The sequence below is a fragment of the Sebastes umbrosus genome, chromosome 18 (assembly GCF_015220745.1).
Source record: "Sebastes umbrosus isolate fSebUmb1 chromosome 18, fSebUmb1.pri, whole genome shotgun sequence".
Taxonomy (NCBI): Eukaryota; Metazoa; Chordata; class Actinopteri; order Perciformes; family Sebastidae; genus Sebastes; species Sebastes umbrosus.
The window spans coordinates 23946025-23956764 of record NC_051286.1 but is presented as its reverse complement, the minus strand read 5'-3'; the positions used below and the strand labels follow the sequence as shown (position 1 = coordinate 23956764).

General features: G+C 41.0%; 2 protein-coding genes across 2 annotated transcripts in view; both read right to left on the bottom strand.

Annotated features, from left to right (window-relative positions):
* Positions 1-312: 312 nt before the first annotated feature.
* LOC119476998 (histone deacetylase 2-like) lies at positions 313-1656 on the bottom strand. The gene is made up of 3 exons (XM_037750745.1): positions 1130-1656; positions 477-632; positions 313-385 (listed from the first exon to the last, which is right to left on the bottom strand). Exons 1-3 carry the CDS (start codon positions 1233-1235, stop codon positions 324-326), a joined length of 324 nt encoding a protein of 107 aa, XP_037606673.1. The 5' UTR covers positions 1236-1656; the 3' UTR covers positions 313-323.
* Positions 1657-5998: 4342 nt separating this feature from the next.
* LOC119476996 (histone deacetylase 2-like) overlaps positions 5999-10740 on the bottom strand; it is a 28238-nt gene continuing 23496 nt past the window's right edge. Inside the window, exons 4-7 of the mRNA XM_037750742.1 lie at positions 9489-9619; positions 8836-8991; positions 8687-8744; positions 5999-6405 (exon numbers count right to left, since the gene is read on the bottom strand). Coding sequence (XP_037606670.1) covers positions 6372-6405; positions 8687-8744; positions 8836-8991; positions 9489-9619 — 379 coding nt within the window. The 3' untranslated portion in view covers positions 5999-6371. The remainder of the gene's footprint in view (positions 6406-8686; positions 8745-8835; positions 8992-9488; positions 9620-10740) is intronic.

Genomic DNA, 10740 nt, shown 5'->3' with positions numbered 1-10740 from the left:
TATATATATATATATATATATTCATCGGATTAAAAAAGTGCACACTCCTCCTCTCATTTTTTTTTACCCCGCCTCCGGCGGATTTAAAAAAATTCCCACGGAGGCGGGGGGAGGGAGGGGGGGGAAATACGCCTACCATGACGTAGCGTGGGAAAAAAGGGGGGTGGGCGTGGTTTCCGGTATGAGGGGGGATACCGGAAGCCAATTCGTTCCGGAAATTCCACACATTCCTGATTAGTCACACCTGTCAAAATGAGTTTGACATGAAGTGGGCCCCTATTCTCTCTGACGTTGTTGGACAAATACTGGCAGAGAGGCTCCTCTTACCTTTTAGACTCAGTCTTCTCAGCGCCGATGTCCTTTGTTTTCTCTTCCTCTTTTATCTCTGCGATAGGAAGGAGAACAAAAGAATCATGTATAAAAACAACATCAGTCATTTCACCACTGTGGAAGCATTCACACTTGAGAATACCCACCGGTCTTCTTCTCCTCTCCTTCCTTCTTGTCTTCGTCCACTCGGGGCCTTTTTGCACCCTTCTTGTGATTGGCCACGTTCTTCCTGCCTCCCTCCCCCTCGTCCTCAGAGTCGGAGAACTCTTCATCACAGGCTATCCTCTTGTCCGTGGCACGAACTGCAAGAACACAACACACTCTGATGAATGATGCTACAACAAAATTAAAAAGTCTAATTTAATACAGTGGATTACTTTATTCAAATTGGAAGATTTAGTTTGAGTTTTTATAAATTGTTTTAGGGTGATGACATCTGGGAGGGGCTCAGCTTTTCTTAGATACTAGTAGGGAAAGCTTCAGACCATAAACTCATGTTTACAATGTTTACTGAGGTAATAAATCAAGTGAGAAGTAGGATCATTTTCTCATAGACTTCTATACAATCAGATGCTAACAGGAATATAGTTTCTTTATAGATCATTCACTAACAGTAAATGCTACCACATTATGAAATCAAGGAAGTCATCTATTTCAAGAGTCAGCAATAACCAGTATTTGTCACAAACACATTATTGTGACAAAGTTGAGCATAACGAGGAATAAACATGGGTATATCAACTCATCCTAACTGTGTGTAAGAGAAGGGATATGGAATGAAAATGAACAGCAGTCTTACTGGACAAGCGTTTGTCAGGATCCTCCGTGTCCTCGTCCACGGTGTCGTCCGGGATTGCGTCCTCCGGGATGGCCTGCATCTGCACTCCAGGAGCATGAGGCAGCATCCGCAGGTTCTCAAACAGTCGCTGCCTGAACACATCACATACACAAAGCCGATACACTCAGGTGAGTCTGGAGCCATTTAAATAACTAGCATGAAATCAATTGTTAAATAGACACAGGAATATTTGTTAGAAAATTAGGTTTATTCTTTATGTTTCATTCATGTCCGTTTCATTTAAAGGGCGGGTCCATTATGATGAGTTTCATATATCATGTAGCTTCCCAGAGGTGTTCCTTATGTATTCAAATGGGAGCATTCAAATCTTTGTCAAAGTATGTATGTCTGAGCGTCAAAATGCTATTTTCTATATGTCTGTGGAGCAATACAGTATATATTTGTGGTGCAACGGTTCAACAAGCCCAAGGTTCAGTTTGTATCGCGGTTTTTGGGTGATGGTTTCAGTTCAGTTTGTTTGGCACATTAGGGAGAAGAAAAACATAACCATGTTCTATGTGTTTGAACTCCAAAATATATACATAGATTGATTGATAGTAACAAATTATATTTCTATATTATATGAAGCCATATCACTGATTTTATACATGAAATAAAGCAGGGTACTTAATGGTCAAATGGGCCTATGTTCAGATAAATGCCTCCTATATGTCTCTGGAACCTCATCAAATAATTAATAACGGTTCAACAAGCCCACGATTCGGTTTGCACGTCATTATTGTAATTTTCTTTTTTACGGTTCAGTTTTGTATCCCTTATCCATAGTCAGTGTATTACGTACAGTAACTTAGATGGTGGTCGGCGCGCTCCCAGTTTGGAGAAGCAGACCTGGAGTACCGACACGGAAGCTAAGCTGCTGATGTGGACTCCACGTTAGTTCAGATCCAAAAGTAACACAATAACACAAACAAGTTACAGCTGCAAGTGGCAGTTCGCCAAGAGCCTTTTTCGCTCAAGGTACTCTTGTGGACATAGCTCGCAAGTTTCGAGATGATGGGCCAAATGGTTGTTGACTTATTATCTTCGAAATGCAATAAGATATCAACAAGCTTTATGCAACTTTTGATGAGCTCGGTCCAATAATGAGCCACAGAAAATTTGGTAGCAATCGTCAATAAAGTAAATTGAGCTCACTGCCCCTTTAATTTGTCCCTTTAATCAAGTTTAGAGATAGTTTAGTACTGACAATCCACCAGGTTGGATGTGTCACTTGGTTCTGTTTACACCGGTCTGTTAGTTGCTATCTTATTTCAGACTACCGCGCGCGTGTCCATGTGCGCGTGCATCCTAATTAGAAGTTAATAATGCTCATATTAAAAATAATCATGAGCCCCTCAGTCATAAAGGTTAAATGGTTTTTACTGCAAAACATCATTGTTTATTACAGAACCGGCGCCTAAAATACCATTTGGAACATCTTTTATTACGTGACATTGATCATTTTATTGATCGGCTTCAGCGTTGTTTAAATCACAACTTAAACGGATACCAGTACTTCTACTTTATAGCCACCATAATGTCATACAGTTGTATTTATATTGTACACATTTATTCAGAGAGACAGACATATCAAAATTGTATTTGACTGTTTATTATTTATTTATTTTATTAATCATTTATTTGTATATATATATACATATATATATATAATCATTATATAATCATCATTCATCACTGATGATGTGTCCAAGCTACACCATCTACTACATGCAGATGGTGTTTCTTCAAACTACTGTATATATGCACATATATACAGTGTCCAAATATTGTGGGAGGAAACCTGAGCACCAGGAGAAAACCCACGCAGACACAGGCAGACTATACAAAGTCCACACAGCCCGACAGCTGTTGGTGTCTGTATGAGGCTACAGTGCTAATCACTTAGTCACTATGTCGCCCCTAATGTCAAAGGGATAGTTTGGGTGTTTTGAAGTGGGGGTGTACGAGGTCCTCCATCCACTGTAAGTATCACAACTACTATGGATAAGTACCTAATACAAGTAAAAGTACCCCACTTCAAAACACCCAAACTATCCCTTTGACAGGATGTGAGGGTGGAGACCTAGAGGGTGATGGGGTGATGGGGGGGAAGAGAGAGGAAGGGTTAGTAAATGGTAAATGGACTTGCATTTCTACAGCACTTCTCTAGTCTTCCGACCATTCAAAGTGCTTTACACTACATGTCAGCATTCACCCGTTCACACACACATTCACACACTGATGGCAGAGGCTGGCCATACAAGGTGCCCACTTGGCCCATCAGGATGTAAACACTCATTCACACACCGATGGCTCAGCCTTCGGGAGCAATTTGGGGTTGAGTGTCTTGCTCAAGGACACATCGACATGTGACCCGGAGCAAAGGGATCGAAACCACCGACCTTCAGATTGGTGGACGACCTGCTCCACCTACCTCTGAGCCACAGTCGCCCCTGAGGTACATGAGGAGGGAGGTGGGGGTGGAGGAAGGAAGGAGATGTAGAGGGGGGGGAGGAAGAGGGAGCTATTGTTGTCCAACCCAAGCTGCACAGCCAGCAGCCTCCTCTACCTGACTGTCACAGGCTGCAGAAGCTGAACAGCCAGCAGCCTCCTCTACCTGACTGTCACAGGCTGCAGAAGCTGAACAGCCAGCAGCCTCCTCTACCTGACTGTCACAGGCTGCAGAAGCTGAACAGCCAGCAGCCTCCTCTTCTACCTGATTGGCACAGTCACTCTTTCTCTTTCTCTTTCGTAACATCCAGCGAAAAAAGCCCTTTTCCTTCTTCTCCGGCTCCTTCTTTTTCTCCGCCTCATCCCGCTGCGCTCTCTGTTCCACCTCAGCTTCCTGCTCCTCCTCTTTCTTCAACTTCTCACGCATTTTGCTTTTCAACTCCTGTAACCATTTCCCTCGATCCTCCGTCCTACTGAAAGAAAAGAATCCTCTCATCTTCTTCTTCATGTCCAGACAGATATCCTCCAGAAGCGTCGTCTCATCGTCCATCCGTTTGACTGCGTTTATCCAGCTCTGGTCACTCTCCGCCAGGTCCTCGTTGAACTTGTCCTGAAGTTTCTCCTTGTCGCCCGAAATCCGTTTGATCGTGGTCATGTAGAAGTCGTCTTTCTCATCCTGGACCTTATAGAAATAGATTTTCTGTTCCCTGTATTTGCCCTCCCAGGTTTCTTCGCAGTCTCCAAGTTCATCTCGTTTGTCCAACAGCTTTTTTCTAGTCTCAGTGAGCCACTCAGAGAGACACACCGTCTGCTTGCTGAGATCTAGGATTTTGGAGTTCTTCTGGTCGAGCTGTGTCTCCAACTGGCTAATCTTCTCCTGGAGTTCAGCCTCCATTTTCTTGTCGTTCTCAGCGAGGTCCAACTTGTCCGTGAGGACCTTGTTGTCATCCTCCAACTGATGTATTTTACTCTCCCAGCTCTGTTCTATCCCGGAAACGTTTTCTGAGAGCTCCTTAATAGCGTTGAATTTTGCCGCCCAGGCTTCTTCGCTCTTTAGGAGTTCATCTATTTCGGCCTTCAGGTTCGAAGAGCTTGGTAAGGTTAACGTTTGTCCCATGATGAAATGTAAATGATGCAGTCACCCTCGTCGATTGTTGATGTTCAACCGAATACCGGTCAGCTAACAATATCAGCAAGTGTGTGAGACTTAAATGAGTTGGTCTATCCATACGAATCGTACACCAAAGGATGAAAACTTCAAAGCCAACATAAATGGAAGGCTGATGACATCACACTGTGATGTCATGAGAATGTGATGACATCGCAATGTGATGACAATCCCACTGTGATGTCATGAGAATGTGATGACATCACACTGTGACGGCATGAGAATGGGATGACATCACAATGTGATGACATCCCACTGTGATGTCATGAGAATGTGATGACATCACACTGTGACGGCATAAGAATGGGATGACATCACAATGTGATGACAATCCCACTGTGATGTCATGAGAATGTGATGACATCACACTGTGACAGCATGAGAATGTGATGACATGCCTTGAGAATTTTTTTATTAATTTGTTCCCTCGAGTTAGTAACTTGAGTTAGTAACCTCCGAGCTGGACACATTACATTGGTCTCTATGTGCAGCCGGCTGTGAAATGACTGGTCAGGGACCGTCTACAAAGTGCAACAGTGTAGTACCATCAACATTACTTCACACATCAATGATCTTCACACATCAATGATCTCCTCATAGCTGTACTACAACACTTAGTTTGGAAAAATATGCTTTTGCATAATTTTGGTGAATTTTGAATGGGAAAAAATATTCAATAACTTTGCTTTTAAAAAGTGTAGTTCCATCAAAGTTGATGGATCTTTATTATTATCATTATCATTATTTTACATCTTTTCTAGGGGTACCATCATTTTTGTCTAGGCCAGTTTCATTAGTTTGTTTTTTAAAATGATTCTGTTGAACCATAATTCAAAAACAATAGCTGATTTTCATTAGTTCATTTTCAGTGAATTTTTATTATTACTTTTGTCAGTTTCAAGTTATTTCAGTGACCATTGTGGGTTTTTCTTTCTTTAACGGAAGGGTACCAACAATTTTGCCTACGTGTATATCTTCTTCCTCCTCAAAACGCCCGATCCACAGCAGACATAATTTACATTTATATCTAATATTTCTTACTATATATTTATTAATTTTGGTGTTGGCCAGCCTCTCAGGTAGATGCAGATGCAGATGTTGGCATACTGTATAATGTGTAAATGTTTGAAAACCTGATAAAAACATTTGAATAATAATCATTACACAAACCTCTGAGCTAGCACCAAATTTCAAGTAATACACATTTCAGCGAAACAGTATAAACGTTTTATTGACGAATACAAAATATTGAAATTTAAACATGAACTCTTTCTAGGTTCATCTACAGGTTCACCCACAGTTTCCTACACACAAGTTAAGTCAAGGTTTCCTTCAGAAGATAAAGCACATTGGAATAACACGGTTCAGGGTATCAAAGGACATAATTAGCATGTTGGATTCAAGGAATCCACTGATACGCTGCACAAGGAGGGACGATTCACAAGAGATTTACAAGTAGAAAATAGAGTCATAATAAATATAATGCTTCCGACAGTGATTCAGTGAAGAGTTGGATCCTTGGGGGGGGGGGGGGACAGCACCGTTGAGTTTTGTGTGTGTTTGTGGAAGTAGAAGAAGAAGAATTCAGGCACTGCTGGTCTGCTCAGTCTTCACACTGCTGAAGGAAAATGAGAGTTGGAGATTTATTCTAAATATTACGGGGGAAAAGGTGCGCTGCAATATGTAGAATAAGTAAAAACACAATTAGATTGGCCAAATTAAACATTTAAAAGGCAAATGAAACTTCACAGCATTCCTCATGAAGTGTGATTTTAATCATACACACGTGATTTCAGGAAGTCTAATGTCGCATTCTCACCAAGAGCCAAGCAAATTTTCGCCTCGCTTTACTCGCGCAAGTCGGACCACCGGCATCATTTGTGTCCATAATTACCAACAACTTTTCTTTCCACCATTTCCTCCATTGACCATGGAAGAAATAACCACTGTTGCTGCTTTGCTTGTGGAAGTCCCAGATATGTCAGACAACCAAACTCCGTTGTGTCTGGGTTCATAACATCACCCGGCGGAGAGCTGTATTCACATACAGTGCCATTGCACTGACTGTATCTAGCAAGCCACACGTCGCTACTGCGGTATGAACCCAAAATAAACAGATTGTGCTGTGATTTAATGTCAATAAACGGATCAAATGATGCCGAAATAACTACATAATGATGCAGATTTGTAAAAAGTCTGAATTGATGCTTTGTCAGGTCTGTCTGCAAGACGACAAGTAAACAACTTTTAAATTGCTTGTTTTCTGAATGGAGTTTGGATGGATCAGTGCCAGGCTATGCAGCTGCTCAATCAACACTCAACATAAAGTCATCTAGACATAAATACGGCAGCGACGCTGTTGTTTCTACCATAGAGAGTCTGTGGTTTATACACACACATTTATACACAGCGTTTGGTCCGGTCTCCGTACACATATGATGTACTCTCGTAGCTCTGGGGTGACCACAGACACATACAAGATTTATTTCCTCCTTTTCTGATTTAACAACATCAGGACGTCAGTGACGACAGGAGGAGAATCTCAACGCTGATAAGCTTTCGCGACACAGCGTCACACGAATGGAATATGCAAATTCCGTGTGTTCGCATTGTGTCATTCGCACCATTCGCGTTGCCCGGTGCGAATTCGCGTCTATTTGCGTCTTTGCATTGACTTTGTATGTAATCGCGGGATCACACTTTATTACAAACCAATCCAGAGCTGTACAGAACTGCATGCTAAACAAGACAGACCTACAGTATACTGGATGTACATGCACACAAGAAACCAGGTTACTCTTAGATTAGATACTGTGCTAACCTGGTTACTGTAAAATCTGCGTTTACACACACCAGGTCAGATTTTCCAATACACCTTGTTTAGGAACTAGGGCTTACTTTCTTTAACTGCATTAAGATATTCTGCTTTCCTTATTTTAGTGTCTGTGTGTGTGTTTCAGAACATTTGGACTGATGCAATGAGGACATGGCTCTGTAGTGAGAGTGCATAGTTTGCACAGAGCACTGCTGTGGGTACTAGCTTTGTGTGAGTTTTTATCAGACTTGAATACAAGGATGCACGCTACGTGTAATGATCTTTCCTCTCATCCTGCTGCACTGCTGTCACAGCGATACGTCTTTAACTGTTTTTGTCATGCACACGTAAAAAGCAGGGCTGTCAATCGATTAAAATATTTAACCACGATTAATCGCATGATTGTCCATAGTTAATCGTGATGAACCACAAATTAATCACACATTTTATTTATCTGTTCAAAATGTACCTTAAAGGGAGATTTGTCAAGTATTTAATACTCTTATCAACATGGGAGTGGACAAATATGCTGCTTTATGCAAATGTATGTATATATTTATTATTGTAAATCAATTAACAACACAAAACAATGACAGATATTGTCCAGAAACCCTCAAAGGTACTGCATTTAGCATAAAAAAACTTAAGCCGCAACTTAAAAATCCCAAGTTGAGTTAATGCATCAAAGAAATTAGCGGCGTTAAAATGAATTTGCGTTAACACGTTCGCATTAACTTTGACAGCCCTGGTGAAAAGCTGATCAAAAAACTTGTAAAGGGCAAATTGAAAATATGCGTTCAAAGAAAAATGCAGTATCAGCATTAAGGTTTCTCTAATCCTCTTCCCTGGTTACAGAAAGCATTAGTGCAGAAAGCCGACAGTAACTGGGTTACTTTAGTGCACGTGAAAGCACTGCCAGAGAGGTGTAAACACAGAACTTAACTGAATTTAAAACAGCATTCAGTCGCTCTGAACTGGACGTGAAGAGGTAGTGAGTAAATACAGAATCGCAAAAGAAAGATGTTTTGTGGAAGTGTGTGTGAAGACGTTGTTGGACAAATACTGGTAGAGAGGCTCCTCTTACCTTTTAGACTCAGTCTTCTCAGCGCCGATGTCCTTTGTTTTCTCTTCCTCTTTTATCTCTGCGATAGGAAGGAGAACAAAAGAATCATGTATAAAAACAACATCAGTCATTTCACCACTGTGGAAGCATTCACACTTGAGAATACCCACCGGTCTTCTTCTCCTCTCCTTCCTTCTTGTCTTCGTCCACTCGGGGCCTTTTTGCACCCTTCTTGTGATTGGCCACGTTCTTCCTGCCTCCCTCCCCCTCGTCCTCAGAGTCGGAGAACTCTTCATCACAGGCTATCCTCTTGTCCGTGGCACGAACTGCAAGAACACAACACACTCTGATGAATGATGCTACAACAAAATTAAAAAGTCTAATTTAATACAGTGGATTACTTTATTCAAATTGGAAGATTTAGTTTGAGTTTTTATAAATTGTTTTAGGGTGATGACATCTGGGAGGGGCTCAGCTTTTCTTAGATACTAGTAGGGAAAGCTTCAGACCATAAACTCATGTTTACAATGTTTACTGAGGTAATAAATCAAGTGAGAAGTAGGATCATTTTCTCATAGACTTCTATACAATCAGATGCTAACAGGAATATAGTTTCTTTATAGATCATTCACTAACAGTAAATGCTACCACATTATGAAATCAAGGAAGTCATCTATTTCAAGAGTCAGCAATAACCAGTATTTGTCACAAACACATTATTGTGACAAAGTTGAGCATAACGAGGAATAAACATGGGTATATCAACTCATCCTAACTGTGTGTAAGAGAAGGGATATGGAATGAAAATGAACAGCAGTCTTACTGGACAAGCGTTTGTCAGGATCCTCCGTGTCCTCGTCCACGGTGTCGTCCGGGATTGCGTCCTCCGGGATGGCCTGCATCTGCACTCCAGGAGCATGAGGCAGCATCCGCAGGTTCTCAAACAGTCGCTGCCTGAACACATCACATACACAAAGCCGATACACTCAGGTGAGTCTGGAGCCATTTAAATAACTAGCATGAAATCAATTGTTAAATAGACACAGGAATATTTGTTAGAAAATTAGGTTTATTCTTTATGTTTCATTCATGTCCGTTTCATTTAAAGGGCGGGTCCATTATGATGAGTTTCATATATCATGTAGCTTCCCAGAGGTGTTCCTTATGTATTCAAATGGGAGCATTCAAATCTTTGTCAAAGTATGTATGTCTGAGCGTCAAAATGCTATTTTCTATATGTCTGTGGAGCAATACAGTATATATTTGTGGTGCAACGGTTCAACAAGCCCAAGGTTCAGTTTGTATCGCGGTTTTTGGGTGATGGTTTCAGTTCAGTTTGTTTGGCACATTAGGGAGAAGAAAAACATAACCATGTTCTATGTGTTTGAACTCCAAAATATATACATAGATTGATTGATAGTAACAAATTATATTTCTATATTATATGAAGCCATATCACTGATTTTATACATGAAATAAAGCAGGGTACTTAATGGTCAAATGGGCCTATGTTCAGATAAATGCCTCCTACATGTCTCTGGAACCTCATCAAATAATTAATAACGGTTCAACAAGCCCACGATTCGGTTTGCACGTCATTATTGTAATTTTCTTTTTTACGGTTCAGTTTTGTATCCCTTATCCATAGTCAGTGTATTACGTACAGTAACTTAGATGGTGGTCGGCGCGCTCCCAGTTTGGAGAAGCAGACCTGGAGTACCGACACGGAAGCTAAGCTGCTGATGTGGACTCCACGTTAGATCAGATCCAAAAGTAACACAATAACACAAACAAGTTACAGCTGCAAGTGGCAGTTCGCCAAGAGCCTTTTTCGCTCAAGGTACTCTTGTGGACATAGCTCGCAAGTTTCGAGATGATGGGCCAAATGGTTGTTGACTTATTATCTTCGAAATGCAATAAGATATCAACAAGCTTTATGCAACTTTTGATGAGCTCGGTCCAATAATGAGCCACAGAAAATTTGGTAGCAATCGTCAATAAAGTAAATTGAGCTCACTGCCCCTTTAATTTGTCCCTTTAATCAAGTTTAGAGATAGTTTAGTACTGACAATCCA